This window comes from Notamacropus eugenii, chromosome 2, assembly GCF_028372415.1.
Source record: "Notamacropus eugenii isolate mMacEug1 chromosome 2, mMacEug1.pri_v2, whole genome shotgun sequence".
Taxonomy (NCBI): Eukaryota; Metazoa; Chordata; class Mammalia; order Diprotodontia; family Macropodidae; genus Notamacropus; species Notamacropus eugenii.
The window spans coordinates 98,313,369-98,332,754 of record NC_092873.1 but is presented as its reverse complement, the minus strand read 5'-3'; the positions used below and the strand labels follow the sequence as shown (position 1 = coordinate 98,332,754).

At 36.7% G+C, this 19,386-nt stretch overlaps 1 protein-coding gene across 3 annotated transcripts in view; it reads left to right on the top strand.

The window, feature by feature from the left end:
• Positions 1 to 19,386, top strand: part of KIF6 (kinesin family member 6) — a 504,404-nt gene that overhangs the window by 182,456 nt on the left and 302,562 nt on the right. For all 3 annotated transcript variants that reach the window (XM_072642001.1, XM_072642002.1, XM_072642000.1), the window contains 3 exons: positions 5,107 to 5,250; positions 7,778 to 7,864; positions 10,494 to 10,597. In XM_072642001.1, the coding sequence (XP_072498102.1) occupies positions 5,107 to 5,250; positions 7,778 to 7,864; positions 10,494 to 10,597 (335 nt within the window). The remainder of the gene's footprint in view (positions 1 to 5,106; positions 5,251 to 7,777; positions 7,865 to 10,493; positions 10,598 to 19,386) is intronic.

Sequence of the window (19,386 nt, the reverse complement as noted above, 5' to 3'; positions counted from 1 at the left end):
AGGGTCACACAACTACTTAGTGTCTAAGGTCAGATTTGAACTCGTTTCTTCCTGACTCCAGAGCACTATGCTACCTAGCTGCCCCTGTGCCACCTAACTATTTGTCCAAGTGGATGTTGCCAAATAAGTTAAAAGTTGATGTTCAAAGAGCTTTATTACTTTCTGACACTGAGGGAGATGAAAAACATGAGGGGAAAATTGAAAAGGGAACTACAGAGTCTGTTAGCAAAGTACAAGGGCTTAGATGTCATCAGGGTAAAGGATATAAGGAAACTAAACCCTTTCACTGCCTCATAAATCCTTTTGAGGTTAAGGTAGTGAATGGAAGCTGTCCTGGTGCCAAACTTCTCAAAAAGGAGAGATGAACTGAGAAAGTAGAATCAGGAGGAAGCCTGATACAAACATGGGCATACAGCTTAGTCCTAATGAAATCCTGGAGTCAGAAACTAGAAACAAAGTACCCAAGTCGTCCAGACTGGCATTGGAAGAATGATTGTAGAGACATAGTATTCCTGAGCTACTCTTGGCTCCCTTTTGACATCAAAACATTACAGTCTTGACACTCATTAGAGCTGCTTTCGAACATGTATGAAGGATGATGTTGTGGAGGGAGCCCTAAACTTGTATTAGGGAGAGAGATGGGTTGAATCCTGCTTCTGGCACTTACTTAGTTGTGTGACCATAGGCAATTCCCTTAACTTCTCTGACTGAAGATCATAATGCACCAAGTACTTGCTTTACAGAGCTGTAGGAATGAGATAATATGTATTTAGCATTTTGCAAAACGTGGAATATTGTATAAATGTCAATTGTTGTTATTACTAATTTACAGTGGTGACTTTTGCCCTTATAATATACCCAATAATCATTTTTTCATGCAAAATTATGGTTATTGGCTAAGAAAGAGTTCTTGAGACAGATGTCCAATTAACCACATTTACCCAAGAAAAACTATTTCTTTTCCCAAGTGAAGCTCAAGGAAGCTTTTTTTGTTCTTGATTTTCCATTTCTTTCCTCTTCAATGGGATGTCAACAAAGTAACATCAAACTTTCCCACCCCTTCCTCTTCCTCCTCCCACTCCTCTCCATATACACACATACACTCTCACACACATACCTCATCATGCCAAGATGCTAATAGCATTAGTTTCATCCAGTACAGACCTCAGCTATAGCATTTTCCAAACTATCCCTAAAATCTATTTCCAAATCTTTGGAGTTCTATTTCTTTCCTATTTTTTCCAGTTCCCATTAGAAAACACAGCCCTCCATCAACAAGATTTCTTAGCTTCTCCAGTTGAACATTAAGGAGGACATATGCTTACGTAATTTTTCACATGTGCTATCATATGTACTCAGGTGCAATTAACTTTTCATTATTGCATGTAGGTTGTCCCTTTTCTATATTATCAACTCCTGTTGATTCCATTAGTGCAGATAATCAATTAATAAACATTTGGCATGCATTTACAATGTGCCAAGCAGTGTGCTAAGCTGGGGATACAGTGAGAATGACTAGGTTGTAAATAAAGCAGGAACTATATTTTATTTATTTTTATATCTCCCTCCACTCCCTAGCAAAATGCTGCATACATTGTTGGTGCTTGGGGATCATTTGTCAGTTCGTTGTTGTTGACAATTGCCTATGCTAATATACAAACACTAATATGCTAATATATAAACACTAATAAGAAAGACCATGTAAAAGTCAAGAAGTAATGGAAGAGCAAGAAAGATTCAAAATAAGAAAGATAAAAAAGTTCTGAAGAAAATAGCTAATTAGCTGTGGCGAAGACTAGACATGGGTGTTAGAGAGCAAATACATAGAAAAGAAGATGAGGAATTGGTGTGGATAGGGTGAGAAAGTGAAAAGAAAGCTAGTGGATTGATAAAAAAAAGAATAGATAATGAATCATTGAATTCAGTAAGTAATCAAGGACTCCAAGGGCTCTTATAATGGATGGCACTTTAGCTAATACTACATTTTATGACTTCTAAATCTGGGAATCTCATATAGTATGCTCTTGCAGTCCTCACCAGTCCTTAGTTTAGCTCCTTATATTAGTTACAGCCTTAGTTTCCAGTCCATATGAAACAGACGGAGAGAGGAATATACTATTAAGACCTTTCTATTGTTGTATCGGTTCTATACAGAACTGTGATCATCCTATTATGTGTATCAGACCTCACACCTGCATGAAGCAATATGCCCCCTATTATGTTTGTAAGAAAATAGCGTTCTGTTTCCCAGAATCTTGTTGGTTTTGGAGTTCTCCTTATGAATGCTTTGCTTTTTCCAAAAGTTTCCTCAAAAACACTTTTAAGTTACAATGGCAGGGTACACTTTGGCCCCAGAAATTGAAAGTCAGTGAGAGAAAAAAAATGAGGAAATCCATACTTGTTCTAATTGTGAACCTCATAGAGTGCCCCTGATGTGACCTGTGACTCTATCAGCACAAACATCAAGTGAGAAACCACTGCAAAAATGAAAGTTTTTGCTCTCTTTAGAAATCAGAAGCTAGGGTAAATTTCAACCATGTATTCCACATGTGGGACTTTTTTTTTTTTTAGGAGAGTAAGAGTTTGAGTTTCTACTTGGCTTCCATTGGATGGGTAATGTGTGGGAGAAAAATTAATGCTGTTTGTGCCAATTGTAACCACTCCTAATCTTTGTCCATTTTCAGAGGATAACTTTCCATACCCTTGTGAGCTTTTAAATTTAAAAAAAATCATTAAATAATAAAGTTATCTATTTCAAGCAGAGCTTTGAGAAATTTTAAGTATAGTATGAGGTTTCGTTCTGTCTCGAGTTTAAACTAAGTTAAACTAAATTCAGCAAACATTTATTAATTCCCTGCTGTGTACAGTGCACTGGGCACAGGAAGAAGGATATATAATTATTATCCTCAAGTAGGTTATAATTTTGTAAGTTTGGGATGTTTTCTAAAACATTCAGCTTCATGTTTATAAATGTAAGCACCAAATTTGGGTGAAATTTGGAAAGAATTCTTTGTTTACTATGGCCACCTCCCACCCATCCCTAAACCCTGCTATCTAAAAAGATGGTCTGTTTTCTCTTCACTTAGGAAGGCTTGAGTCTCAGCTAGAAATGAAACCAGTCCTCCTCCTACCCATAAAGGGTATATTATTTTTGGACCACCTCAAATTTCCATCAGCTCAGTGGGGAGTTGGGAGAAGGGTGTACGGTTTTGTGTAATATTCTCCTGGACCATCTTTGACTTTCTTAAGCTCTAAGGTCAGACCCAGAGCCAACTATTTTGGACAGAAGATTTGTTTAGGATTGAACTAGATTTATAAACCCATTTGAACTAAATCTTGAACTAACTAAATCTTGAACTAAATCTGAGCTAATTCTTGAACCAAACCACTCTTTTGAGATGAAGGAAGGAAAATTCGAAAATCTGAGCTTTTACTCCCCACATTTTTCTTGATAAAAACCTACTATTTACCTGCTAATCTGTAGGAATATGTTTAAAGTACAGGGGCACAAATATATGCAGACTCCATTACTTCCTATGTGACATTAAGCAAGTCATTTCACCTCAATATCTGTAAAATGAGGGCTATGAACTAAATGATTTCTAAGGTCCCTTCTAGCTTTAAATCCTATATTCCTAATGGGTGTTGTGCCAACTTTTACTATCTTTGGAAATTATAACATATTATTATTACATATTGCCTTATATGAAGAAGAAATAATTGTCCAAATTTGTCCAAACTTAATGACTGTCAGTTTCCCACAGCTGATTTTAACTAATTTTCAGTTGAGACAGAAATTACAATATTATCATATATCCATGGGATTAAAAATGCCCTGAGTACTCAAGTACTCAAAGAAACTAGTGTAATGCTTTATCCATAGGAGACATTCAGTGATTGTTTATTGAATGAATGAATGCTAAAGTTCAAAGCTCCTGACTTCCCTAAGCCAGCCCTTTGCTTCTTGCCACCATCATTCCCTCTACAACTCTTCTTCTTTAAGGGAGTTGAAATCAAATCATCATTAACATTGCTTCTGAAAAAGGTACGTTCCTTTTACCATCTCTGTCCAGGCCAAAACCCTATACATACTAGGCATTGAAGATGTAAAGGGAAGCCAACATAGCCCACACCCTCAGAGAAGTTATATTCTAAGGGGATGGAATGGGATCTTTCTTTCAGTTCACATTTTAATTCCTGTGATGATAATAATGCATCTCATGTGTCCTTCAGAGGCAGCTAGGTGGCCCAGTGGATAAAGTGCTGAATCAGGAGTCAAGAATACCTCAGTTCAAATCCATCCTTAAATACTCACTAACTGTGTAACCTTAGGCAAATCACTTAATCTGTGTTTGCCTCAATTCTCTCAACTGCAAAATGGGAATAAAAATAGCACCTACCTCCCAGGGTTGTTGTGATGGTCAAATGAGATCGTATCTGTAAAATTCTTAGCACAGTGCCTGGTACTATATAAATGCTAACTTTTGTTATTATTATAAAACAATCCATGTGTTTGCATATATATTTTTTAACAGTCTCTGATTTCATGCTCACAAATAATCTTTTTACCAACACAGATTGCAATCCACAACAGGTTATTTCATGCATTGCTGTGGCGAAAAATAATTCATTATATAGTGGCCAGCTCTCTGGTAATGAGCTCTAGACTGGTCCCAGGATGAAAGGCTTAACATCCATCCCAGGCCTGTATTCAATGTTTTTCCAGATTGGTTAGTCTTGATAGAGCTTGGGACTCAATGGCACAATCTTTAAGAATTCAGAGTCAGTACTATGTGACATGAAGCATCTGATTTGGGCTATAGGGAAGGATGTGCATGCCTGTGCTTTCTTTTACCCAAGTGATATGCTAGATTCTCTGTGCTATGTTTACATTGTTTCACAGAGGAAACTGATGCTTTATTAATTATATATTTTTATTGTTATCTTAATGAACAGTAGGTATCAGAAATTATCTTAAATGCTTGCTTTTATTGCTACAGCGGATGCATTTTTTTTTGTATATTCTATGAGATTGCAGGTCAGTTTGTTTCAATAATTTTTTTATTATGGCTAATGTAATGCCAATACTGTTGTACTTCATCACAGGTTATAATTGCCCTTGCAGAGAAACACCGATCGCATATTCCCTATAGGAACTCCATGATGACCAATGTACTGAGGGACAGCTTGGGAGGAAACTGCATGACAACCATGATTGCTACACTGTCGTTAGAAAAAAGGAATATCGATGTGAGTTGCCTCTTTCTATCAGCTATCTCAGGCTTGATTTACATTATTATTGAGAATGGGTCTTAGGAGTTATAGTTGGATTTCTGCCTTTTCTATGGGTTTGGGACCCTCCTAGCTGCTAAATTCCTCAGAAAAACAGCCTTTCTCAGTTATTTATATACGGCCTCATTACCCTACTAGAAAATAATAATCATTTATCATGTATTCATTTTAAGTAATAATCCTTTTTACTCAGCTTTCCAAATTTCTAGAAGATAGCTACTAGATTAATTCATACATTCAGTGGATCAAGAGAGTTTCTGTCTTCGTAGGTCCTCTCTGCCTTCAGCCCGTAGACTCCAGGTTTTAAAGCCTCTGCTACAGAGTGATCTGGCCTACTGAGACTGCTTCTCCATCTAGGATTTCTTGGTAGTGACCAACATATTATTTACCTCAAGCCAGAGCGTTGTTCAGTCTGAATTTCCTGAGGCACTTGAAAGTTTGCAAAACCAAGAGTTTCTGACCCAGGGGAGGGCCTAGTAGAATGCATTACAGTAATTCACACTTGCATAGCATTTACTTGCAGGTTTACCTGTCTGTCATTGCAATCCTTTGAGGTAGAAGGTTTAAGTGTGGTTAATCCTATTTTATGACTTGTACATTTCAGAGCTGGCACTTGACTGTCATCCCTCCTGACTCTTAGTTCTCAGGCACAGCTTTCTTCTGAATCCTGGTGACAGCTTGCATATCTAATCTAAGATAAAGTAGAGAGATGTGTTGCTTTGCAATATTTCCCAAATGCATTTGGAAATTTTGCAGTTGACTAATTATAACTTGTATGAAATTGGTCGAAAAAATCAGTAGGAAGATAGTGGCTTTTTAATCACTTTTCCTAATGCAGCAGATCAGGAGAGATTCCAGTTTTAGTAACCACTTAGAACAGCATTCAGTGTTGAATGATTATTCTATTAAACTAAAATAAGAACAGTCATCATGAAAGATAATCCAGAACAGTGGTCTCCATGGTGGGTGTAGGTGCATCCAAGGGGCCATGACCTGCCCCAAAGGGTGTGTTATCAACCAATCCAAAGGTGGAAATTTAAGCAATGTAGCTAAGCATGGCAACTGTCTTTAACACAACCATACCCATCCTTTTCTTGCTAAAATGGAGATCAACAAGCTACTTCCTTAGGGCCAAATCCTGCCCTCTGCCTGTTTTTGTAGGGCCAGTCACCTAAGAATGGTTTTGTACATCTAAAAATACAATTAAACTTATTAAAAAATGTAAAAACTATTGTTAGTTGGGGGCTATACAAATGTAGACAAGCAAAGTAGATCTGAGCAGCAACCTGGATTCATCCATATGTATTACGTTGATGCCTCCACTGAACTCTCCCACTCTTCCCTCTCCCTTTTAGACAGTCTCCTGTCTTCCCCTTTCTGAGCTGGTCCTTTACACTTTGGGTGACGTGGACTGGTGTCATACAGAATGCACAGGCATGGATGAATTGCAATAGATCACAGATCTAATAATGTCCTCCCCTACCCCTCCAAACTGAAACTTTTTCCAGATTCCTCTTAATGTCAAGCACCACCATGTTTCCAGTCACTTAATTTTGTATCCTCTGAATTGTCTTTGAGCTCACCTTGTCACTCATTGCATATGTCAGATAGGTTACCAAATCTCTTCATTTCTTTTTCCCCACCTTTTGTATCTGAGAGTAAGCCATAGCATAGTGCAGACCTGCCCTCAGAGCCCAGAGAATCCAGGTTTAGGTCTTGCCTCATACTCGTACACAAATTGATTATTAGACCCCAATTGTTCTAGGCAACTCTCTAAGACTGCAAATTATATGTTCTTTTATCATCTCTAAGACTGCAGGCTATATATTCTCTTGTAGTATCTAAGACTATAAGAGAAGGTGCCTCCCTGTATCAGTAGAAGTAGTTTCTTCATCTGGGAATTCCATATATCAATGAAATTACAGGGCCAGTTCCTATACCATCTCTCACATCAGTCCCTTCCCACTCACTCAGGCACCATGAAGGCCTTCATCATCTAATTGGTATTTCTGCTTCAAGTCTCTCTTCTCTACAATTTCTCCTCCACATTGCTGACAAATTGGTTTTTCTAGTGTTAGGTCTGACCATGTCACTTCCATACTCAATAAACTCCAGTGGTTTTCTATTGACTCTAGGATACATTTATCTCATCCTTTTTTAGCTTTGTGTCAGTTTCATAGTGTACATATTTTTAGACCAGAAGCACACGTGAATAATTCATAATTGAGTGAAAATATACATTTTGGGGATTTGTGCTCCACAGGTTTTTTTTTCCCCTCCAGTGGGGTGAACGATCAAAAATATTTGGAGATTATTGCTCTAGATCAGGGACCTTGTGAAAATGAATATATTAGCTTTGCCTCCACATGATCCATTCAGTCATATTTTGGGTATATATTTTAAGCTATTTGCAAAAATAAAGTTTGAATGAGAGAGAAAATCCTCATCCATGATGACATTTTAAAGAGATATGTTATTTCTCTAGGAATCTATATCAACTTGCAGATTTGCCCAGCGAGTGGCCCTCATAAAGAATGAAGCTGTTCTCAATGAAGAGATTGACCCTAGACTGGTAAGAAGCTTTTAGTTGACTTTCTTTAGAGAAAAAGATGGAGCTGGACACACTGCTGCTGCTTTTCATGATGAGTCATTCCTTGTAGCTATGTTTATTTGCAAGTCTTAGCCTGTTTTAGAAACATCATCTGCTTTAACCTTCTGGGGATAATTATAATTAACTTCCTTTTATAAAAGCTCCTAAAGTCATGGGAAATCCTAATGGTCATCACTAAAGAGAACCATACTTACATAGCTCTTCTTATTTATCTTAAGAAATTTTTTAGGGGGTAGAGGCTTGCTTTAGAAATAGTTTTCAGGAATTGATGATTGGTGGCTTCTTGTGGTATAATAACAAATGATGAATTTTAAAACCTTTTTGTTTTTAAAGTGCTTATGCTGATATGGAAGTTACCCTCTGTCCTTAAAGGCAGTTTGAGCAGAACATATGTTCTGGCTGGGCCTAGTGAAGCACCATGACCTGGCTACATAACTCACCAGATTTTCTCTTTTGTGCATTTGGAGAGTGTTCTATGAAACATCACTGAATGTTTAACACTTATTATTGTATCAGAGATTCATTTTTTAACTTGCACCAAATGACCAGATTTTAGATGGCAATACTGTTCTTTCCCAAGCCATGTTCTCCAGTGTTACCTTACTCCTTCATTTTCTTTGCTATAAATCATACATATACCACAAGCAGTATGAAATCTCTCAGATCAGGATTTCTGTAGATGACATCCTAAAAGTCCAAACCAAACCAGTGCAGTGTTGAATCTTTCCAGATTTAAGCTGGTTATCAGATGTCAAACATGTAGGACTTTAATGGAGGTTAAACTGAAATACTTGCCCTAGGTCAGTCAATTTTCCTGTTTTCCTAATGGTCTTTTTATTACTAGTGTTTTCTCCTCTTCTAAAATTTTTCATTCAAAGGATGAAAGAAAATGCTCCTGCGATCTTAGAATATTCTGATAGAACTATAGTTTCCAAATCAAGCACAGTGACCATATATCCTGGTCATACCATACCTGGAGTTTTATGCTTGTTTTAAGAAGGTTTTTTCAAAGAATGACCAGGAGACCATGAAATATACATATTGATTAAAGGACTTGTTAGGGTTTATCTGGAGAAGAGAAGGCTTTGAGGGACATTATACTTATTGTTAGGTACCCAAAGAGTTGAGACCCAAAGTAAGGAGAGGAACTCAACTGAACCCTGCCCCCCCCACTAAAATCCTGCCTGATGTCCTAGGCTGGAATGGAAGTTTTCCTCTGTTCTTGAGGGTGGTGTGAGCAGGCTGTATGTTTTGGTTAGGCCTGCTGAAATGAAGAGGCTTCAAATATAGACCCAATGGTTACCTATATTTCTGTTGATGGAGGATCAGTCTCTATCTAAGTTAGAGAGCTTTATCACTGGATTGGCCACAGGGCAATAAAATTATAGATAATAACAAATTTCAAAAACTCTTGGCTAAGGACATTGTTGCAGTGGAGAGAGGGCTTAACCCATTAAATCATAGATACTTCAGTTATTCAAGTATTTAAGTTCTATAGTAAAACAAATAAACAAGGCCAAGTAAATATTATTAACATTATTACTATGAACACTGATGGGACTAGTGTTTATAGCTGGCATTTATTTAGTACATGATGATTTACATGGGCTTCTAGTGTTACAAGGCTGTGAGACACAGTACAAATATTACCATCACTTTACAAGTGAGGGAAGACTGAGAATGATTAATTTGGTTATAGTCTATCTATCTATTAAGTGACAGGCCAGAAACTGGAAATAAAATCTCTAATCACCCAAAGAGTCCCCAAACAATTATTTTATATGCATGAAGGGATTAGTAACAATTTTTTAAAAACTTGGTAAAAATGTATAGCCTGTATCAAATTGCATGCTATCTTGGGGAGGGTGGTAGGGGAAAGAGGGGGAACATTTAGAACTCAAAATCTTATAAAATTGAATGTTTAAAGCTGAAAATAAATGAATTATAAAACAACATAGTAAAACCAGCAGTAGGGTCAATCTTGCATTGTATCTGAGATCAATGAGAACCTGCCTTCATTCATCTTCCACCCTTGGGACCTAAAGAGATACTGGGTAATGAATGTACAGAAAGCAGGTCTAGAATCAGACGCTAGTAGATTACATTTGCAGGAATGCATCATGACTACCCCAGAACCTAAATCAGGTGTAGCTACAATGTCATATAGGAAAGGGGATTGTTCACATCTTAACAATTATGAACATTTAGTTTCGATTTTTGTATTTTATTTTGCTGACAGACATAACATTACCACTGACAGACATAGTATTGCCAATGCGTTTGACTCCCAGACTCTTGATAAATATTAAAATATACATTGTTAATGCACATTTTATAGAACAACAGAGAATTAATGAGCCAAATAACTTCTTCTCTATCTACTGGCTACCATTTTTCACTGTTCATGGCTTCTAGGTAAGGGAACAAAAATTAAAATCCCACTGCATTTTCAATATTATTTTAGCTTTAGTATTGGGAAAATTTCAAGGTAGTCTTTACTTAAAGTCGTATCCTTTGTGACCAAGTTCAAAGCCTGAGACTCTGAGAAGGTTTGAATTTTTCAGTCACTGTCTTGCTTTGCCATCTGTAGGTTATTATACGTTTGAAAAAGGAAATCCAGGAATTGAAGGATGAACTGGCCATTGTCACTGGAGAGCAGAGAACAGAGGAGCTCACACAAGCAGAACTCGATAAGTAAGCTGTAGACTTTTTTCTTTCTTTCTGTTAAGTGAGAAAGTTAATGTTAACGTCTTTGTTGGCCTTAATGTTATGAATTAACCTCAAAGCACTACTGTCTCTGGGGACAGTCTGAAAGTGCATTTAGGCGCCAGTTCAGAATGCCAGCTTTCCATGAGAAGCTGGATGAGGCTGGCAGTATTTTTGCCTCCTCAGCTTTGAGGAAGTGAAGAACAGACGACCTGGAGGATGAAAATGTCATTCTGATGCCAGCTGAAGAAAGGGGATTGTATAATAGTCATGCCATTTAGAAATAGACACACCAAAGTCTTCTAAGCTGTGCCACTGAGATCTGAAAGGAATTAGAGAAATGTCCTTTGTATTAAACAGCATCTTGCTGTAGCTGGAACACTAATTTATCCCATGCCAAAGAAAGCTTTTCCTCTTAATAAATAGACCTACATGTTATAATTCAGATGCTTTAAACCATCATGAAAGCATGTATTCAGGGCTTTACACCAGGGCTCTGCCTTTCATATCCTTTAGACTTGTAGCCTTACAGCAGATCAATCACACCAGGGAGCTCTCTTGCTCTCACCGATCCCAAGCTACAGTAATAGCCATTCTTGTTGTTACTTTTGTTAGAACTAAACATTTGTTGAGTGCCAATAATGTGCTAGTTGTGAATCATAATGAAGTTCTCTGTTTCCCAGTAAGAAACAGAAATCTAATGACCTAAGATTTCTCAAAAGATGTACTGCAATTTTATTTAGCTCTCTCCCTTTGACAAAGTGGAATGTTGGATAAATATGAACAAGAAAGAAGTTCTTTTTTTTTAAATGATTGTTTGAAGGGCCCTGGAAATGGCTAGTAAAACCTCCAGAAGTCCCTAAGCAGATCCCCCCTCACTTTCAAAGTTCTAGGTCCCTTGGTAATGTCTAACTTTTTGGAGTTACCACAAGCAATCGTTTACCTTTTTGTTATGGTTACTTCACCCTCTTCACCTTTCCTCCCAATCCCCCCAACTAAAAGTTCTAAATGCCTTGTATTTAATTAAGGTCATTAACATCGCAGTATATCAATGTATGAATGATGATATTGAGAAACTAGAGATGAGAATTGCCATCATCTAAATGTCAGCACTTATTAAATGTTGACTGTCTGCCATGCACTGTGCCAAGCACTGAGAATATAAACTCCATGAGGGATAGGACTGAGTCTCATTTAAATTTTGTATTTCATCTATTGCCTAGAATTGTATTCTGCACACAAAATAGTCTCTTAATATATGTTTGCTGAACGAATGTTGAATGTTGTCAAATGAGTCTATGACAGCGTGGAACAGTGAAAGAATGCTAGGTGTAAAGCCCGAGGGTCTAGGCTTGAATCCTGACCTGTGTAATCCTGCACTGGTCATATGACCTCTCTGGGTTTCAATTTCCTCATCTGTAAAATGAGGGAGATTATATTCTATTACCTCCAAGATTCCTTCTCCTTCTAGTTCTATATTTGTGATCCTGCGAATAAAGTGGTAATCTGTTTTTGTTGGATTTCTCTTCAGAGAGCTGTGGGTACAGATAAGTGACCCTTACTTGTGGACTTATGGTCAACGTGGTATTGCAAAACATTTTTTCAATATATATGCCTGCCTCTTGCCTAAAAGCAGAGAACTCAAACAAGACCTTGGAGATTTTTTTGGCCAAAATTCAACCCTGCATGGAGAGATCTCATCTAAGAGGCCTCAATTTCTAAAACAGAAACATCATTTCTCACCTTCCATTTTCTACTTTAATTGCAATAAACTTATAGCCACTTTTATAACAGATACTCAACCCCGTAAACTTTTCTTCATCTATTTAATGTTTTTATTGTTACATGTAAGGAACTGTAACATTTGTTGTTAAAAAAATAGTTTGGCAATAAAAAACTTGTTTTTATCACAGATTCAGTTTCCAGCCATGAATTCCATACATAGCACATGGCTTAAGGGCAGGAATGAGTACTCTTAGTACTAACCTGTTTTCCAGCCCTACTTAGTAAAGGGTCAGAGTATATGCTGGATCCCATTCACATTTTGGAATTTCAAGACTAATCTAAATTCTAAAAGTAAGCTTAGAGCTAAAGGACTTATATTTGCCCAGGGCTGGGGAAGTGTGTGCTGACAGGGATTCAGGCAATCTGGATGAGGTCAGAAGAGATCCAGAGACTTGGATCACAAGAGACAGACAGGTCACTGCAATCCTCATGGAAATTAATAATATAAAACTCTTCTCTATGAAATCTTTCATCAAACTTACAAAGAAGTAGAAATGTAAACTTTACCTTTTGTTTTCCTCCTGTACACACACCCTAGGAGGATTAAGTAGGAAAATGCCCCCAGAAGTGACGATTGACAAAAACAAATGCCCATTGATATGGTGGTTTTTATTGCAAATATTACTAACTGGTAATCATTGTTGCATAACAGAATATGGGGGCACGAGGTATAAATAGATGGTCATAGTGGTGAAAAAAGTATTCCAAGAAATTGGAAACGTCTTCATATGATTGATTAAATACACATTAAGGATCAGGTCCCTTTGATGTTGAACTAGGCCATAAACACACAGATGGATATACCAGTAGGAGTGGGGAGATAAATTCTTTATAAATTACAGGATAAATTGAAGTTATTTCTTTTGTGCCTCAACAAAAACTACAAGAAATACAAATTAATATAAAATCATTTCTGCCCAAAAAGGTAAAATATAACTGTTATTAACCACTCCATTAATAACCTGGGGGGTGATTTAAGGGAAATTATAGGAACAAAGACATGTATTTAGTTGGATCTTTTTGCCGAGTACCTAAGATTAGAAAATACTTTGCTAATGAATGCACTGTGAAATATTTTGGACCATACCCATTCAGCCACAGTAGCAGTACTAACAATAAAAACAGTATGGATTCTCTCTGGAGGAAGCTGAAAAAACATGGATATGAACTGCACAGGATGAGAAGACATGGGTGGGTTGTGATTAGCAGCAATGAAAGGAGAACTCAGATTGATGATCTCACAAATCCACTGAAATACTGATGTAACAGTAGCTCTCTTTGATATAGGGCCTGAAGTTTTACCTAGCACTTTAAACATATTGTGATATTTAACAAAATAAAGGAATTCCCAAAGATTGAATAAGTTGATTGAGGCCATTCAAAAGCCTAACAGGAATTATCTAGGAAGAGGGACTTTCTGGCTCCAAATGAACTGGATATCTTTTTAGGAAAGTACCAAGTTAAACAGATGAGCCTGCACTAAAGCCATTGTTGCTATTACAATCTTGAAAGGAAAGAAGACTCTGCAAAGTAATTCATGGGGTTTGACAAAATGGTCCCAATCTCAACTTTTTAATATAATATTCATGACCCTCCATATCTGGCCCACTGTGTCCATCTAACTTTATCTGCTTCTTTTTAGTTGAAATCCTCTGCTTCAGGTGGACCAATGCCTGACTATTCCTTTTCCTGCCACTCAGGTCTCCTCCCTGCCTTGCTCCTCCTTCACCATATATACAGAGTCTAGCATAGTACCTTACACAAAGGACAAGCTAGGAGACCAGCTGTTTCCTTTAAGATTTTGTTCAAGGTAAAGAAAGACACCAAAAACAAAATAACTAAATGTTGATGGTTGCAATACTACTCACTAGAAGCATTTACCTTTGGAACTGGAATGTTAGGTTCAGAAAAGAGTAGCCAAAATGATTTGTTCACATTCTTTGAGTCTTATTATCCATTAAATGACTGCTCTATTATATTATCACCCTTTCAGGAGCATCTTGATGGAATATCTTGATGTAATGCCATTAGTGCTCAGGAAACATCTTTGAGGAGGTCCTCTGAAGTATGGAATTTCTATCACTTAGTGCAACCAAGGAGGATGATCCTGCTTCCTGCTTCAGGAAGCTTTGAGGGCCTCTGGGCAATTTTTAGGTTGGGGAGACTGGCCTTAGCTGGTCAGGTATCAGTATGGTGACCATTTGTGAGAACTGGCTTTGGACTAGGTTAGGACAAAAAGATATCAGAGATGAGGCCAAGGCTTTTGGAGTCCACTAGGACTAGTGGTTAGATGAACTCCTGTGGGATAGTTGAAAATAATAACTCTTTCAGGGTGAGGGAAGATGAGAGTTTTGAAACATGATATTAGCACAGCAAAGTAAAATAATTTTAGTTGGTTATTGGAATGATGGCATTAGAATATGGGTGAATAGTGAGATCTGGAGATACAATTCAGGGAGTCATTTACTTGGGTGGTAGTTGTAACCACTTGAAAATGAGTTCTCCAGAAACCTCTAATAGAATTATAAGTCAATGAAATCTCTGGCTTGACTGGACCACCACACATCCTTTCCTACTGAACAGTTAATCTGACTGAATCCTGCTTCTTTACTGCCACACATTATGCCCCATGCATCTATTTGCATACTTAAACAAAATCCTTTAAGTGGAGTGTTTTCCAGAGAATTATTTTTCTTCTTGATCAAAATTTATAATCATAGAATAAGCAGACTGAGCAGAAATCCATATGAAGGTGAATTATACTTTTGGTGATTTTTTTCTCTTCTCTACTTATTCAATAACATATAGAGCTACCTAGACTTTCTTTATAAGCTCATCAAGGACAAACATCATGTTGCTCTGATACAGAATTATAACTTTTTTTTATAGTTCCTGGCATTCTATTCAATGCATTCAGTGGATGCTGAATGAATAGTGATATTTAAGAGGGCTTGTACATTAAAAATGTATACAAGTCACAGAAAGGGCTGTATCTAGGGATAAAATCCTCAAACTTTACAAGCACAGACTTGAAAATTTGATTTTCGTTATTCAAAGTACAGTTAGTGAAATCCATGCCATGAGAGAGGTTGGGAGCATAGTTAATAAAGTTCTGAACTTAAAGTCAAAATGAATAAGTTCAAATTCTACCTCAGGAAATTAATTATTAACTATGTAATTCTGAGACAAGTCACCTAATCTCTCTCATTCTGTTTCTTTAGCTATAAAACAGGGATAATACAATACTGCTTATATCACAGGGTTAGTAAGATAATATATGTAAACCACTTTTCAGACCTAAAAGCACCACAGAAATGTTTTTATTATTGGCATTATTGTTATTCATATAATTAAACTAGGATGACTTCAGGCTTGAATCTCCTAATGATGCCTTAACTTAGTATTAGTTTGTTGCATAAGGGAAATTGATAGCAGAACCTTGGGGAGGGAGAGCTGGCAAGACCTGAATTCAAGTTCTACCTCTGACACGTACTGGCCATGTGACCCTGGGCAAGTCACTTAGCATCTCAGTGTTCTAGGAAACTCTTTAAGACTAGAAGTTGTAGAGGAAGCACTGACTTGCTTTGGCAGAGGGGCTTTTCCCAATCACAAGTTCACTGTAGAAATGAAATCCTATATCCCCTTGTGAGGGTAGTTACCACATTCTTCATCCTGATTGGTTGAGACTTTATCCTCACTGCAGCTGGTATTAGAGGCTACTCAGCAGGCTTAGCCACTGAGTAAGATTGATCCTAGTCTGTAAAACTAAAGCCTCCATGCCATTCTAGGTATTACTTTATTCTTGTGTACTACATATGAATCCCACAGGCTTTAGTCATGCACTTTTAATTAGGGTTAGAATTTAACCTGCACGCAATGCTTAATGTGATACTTCTTTCAAATGATAAGACACATTTGGTCCATTTTTGATTGAACATTGTCTATGGTACATTTTAGCATAATGGAATTTCCCTGATTATCTCTTTTAATTAAGTCTTTATTGCTTTTGCTTTGTCTGAGATCATAATGGCTACCCCTGCCTTTTTAACTTCAGTTGAAACACAATAAATTCTGCTCCATTTACTTATTTTAACTCTGTGCATCTATTTCATGTCTCTTGTAAACAACATATTGTTGAATTCTGGTTTCTATCTGTTTCTGTTTTACTGGTGAACTCATCTCGTTAACACTCACAGTTATGATTACTAACTGTGTATTTGCCTCCATCCTATTTTCTTCTGCTTATCCTTCCCTCTCTTTTTTTACTATCCCTCCTTAAAAGTCTGTTTTGCTTCTGACCACAGTCACCCTTAATCTGTCCTCTTTTTTATCATCTCCCAAAACCTTTCCCCTCTTATTTCCTTTCTGGGTAAAGTAGACTTCTATATCCAGTTGAGAAAGGCAGACAGAGAGACAGAGAGAGACAGAGAGAGAAAGAGAGAAGGTGTGTGTGTGTGTGTGTGTGTGTGTGTGTGTGTGTGTGTGTGCGTGTGTGTGTTTGCATATTCTTCCCTCTTTTAATCAGTCTTAATGAGAGTTTGGGAGACAAGAGCTATTAGACTGACTACCAAACTGAAGGTCTACAGAGCCATTGTGCTGACCTCATTGTTGTATGCCTGTGAAACATGGACAGTCTACCAGCGCCATGCCAGGAAACTGTCTTAGGAAGATTCTGAGGATCACCTGGCAGGATAAGGTACCAGACACTGAAGTCCTTGCTCAAGCTGAACTGCCAAGTATTCAAACTATGCTTCAGAGAACGCAACTCTGATGGGCTGGCCACATTGTTCCAATGCAAAATGTACGCTTCCAAAAAGACTATTTTATGGAGAACTAGCATGGGGCAGGTGATCATATGGTGGCCAGAAGAAAATGATACAAGGACACCCTCAAGGTCTCTCTCAAGAACTTTGGATTTGACTATGCAACATGGGAGACCCTGGCACAGGACCGCTCAGCGTGGCATGCCCACATCAGAAAGGGTACTGTGCTCTTTGAGCAAAGCAGAATTGAGACAGCACAAAGTAAATGCAGGATGTGCAGATTTGGAATATCCACCCCAAATATTCACATGGATTATCTGTTTGTTAAAGTTGTTCATTGTTTCATTTAGTTTTTCAGTTGACTCTCTAGGAGTCTCTAGGTAAATCATTATATTATCTTCAAAAAATTTTAATTTTGTTTCCTCTTTTCCGCTGCTTATTCCTTTAATTTAATTTCTTCTTCTTGTCTTTTGCTATAGCTAGCACTTTTAGTACAATATTGAATAGTAAGGTGATAATGGACATCCTTGCTTCACCCTTTATGTTGCTGGGAAAGCTTCTAACTTATGCCCATCAGAGATAAAGCTTTCTTTTGGCTTTAGATAGATGCTCCCTATTATTTGAAGGAAAGCTTCATTATTCCTATGTTATCAGGAGTGGGCATTGTAGTTTTCTCTAAAGTTTTCTTCTGACTATTGATTTAATTATATGACTTTTATTGGTTTTGTTATTAATATGATCAATTATATTGAGCCTACCCTGAATCCTGGAATAAATACAGCCTGGTGAGAGGCTATGATTTTGCCCAGATTAACAGAACAGGAAATAGAACAATTATATAAATAAATAAATAAATAAATATGTATATATATGTGTGTGTGTGTGTGTGTGTGTGTATGTATGTATATATATATTGCTGTAATTTCATTTCTAGTATTTTATTTAAAAATTTTGCATCAATATTCATTAGAGAATTTCTAGACCATATTTGCATCCTAGAAGGAATTTTGCAATACTTCTTTAGTATTTTTGCAAATACTTTGTGTAGTATTGGAATTAATTGCTCTTTGAAGGTTTAGTAGAATTGGTTTGTAAATCCATCTGATTCTGAGGTCCCCTTTTCCCCTTAGGCAGGGCATTTATGACTTGTTCAATATTTTTCTAAGATGAAATTATTTAAGTACACTATTTTCTGTTTTGTTAATTTGGGAAATTTATATTTTTATAAATGTTCATATATTTTATTTAGATTTTCAGTTTTTTGTCATATACTTGAGGAAAATACTTCCTAATCCTTGCCTTTATTTCCTCTTCATTGATTATGATTTTTAAAAATTTTTAATACTAATAATTTTGTTTCCTTCTTTTTTAAAAAATAAAATTATCTAATAGTTTATCTATTTATTATTGTGGTTTATTCCCCCCCAAAACCCTCTCTTACTTTTATTTATTTGTTCGATGAGGTCTTTACTGTCAGACTACCAGGATTTCTGTTTTTAATTGGGAGATTTTCATTTGTCATGTTTCTAGTTCTTTTTTTTAGTTGCATACAAAATTCATTGATCATCTCTTTCTCTTTTTTATTGATGAAACAGTTTGGAGATATAAATTCCCCCTAAGTATGACTTTGGTTACATCCCATAAATTATGGTATATTGTTTCATCATTGTCATTATCTTTAATGGAATTATTGCTTATTTCTTTGATTTGTTCTTTTTTCAAAATTAATTTATTTTCAGTTTTCAACAATCACTTCCATAAATCTTCTATTTTCTCCCCCTCCTTCCCTGTGATGGCATGCAATCTTATATACATTCTATACATACATTCTTATTAAACACATATTCACATTAGTCATGTTGCACAGAAGAATTAAAATGAATGGGAAAAATCATGAGAAAAATCAAATCAAAACAAAACATAACAAAAGAGAAGAATCTGCTTCATTCTGTGTTCCAATTCCATACTTCTTTCTCTGAATGTGAATGGCATTTTGCCTCAAGAGTCCTTTGGAAATGTTTTAGGTCCTTACGTTGCTGTGAAGGGCGAAGTCTATCAGAAACAGTCCTTGCATACTGTGATTGTTATTGTGTATAATGTTCTCCTCGTTCTGCTCATTTTACTCACCATCAGTTCATGTAAATCTTCCCAGGCTTTTCTGAAGTTCTCTTGTTTGTCATTTCTTATAGCACAATCGTATTCCATTACATTTATACACCACAACTTGTT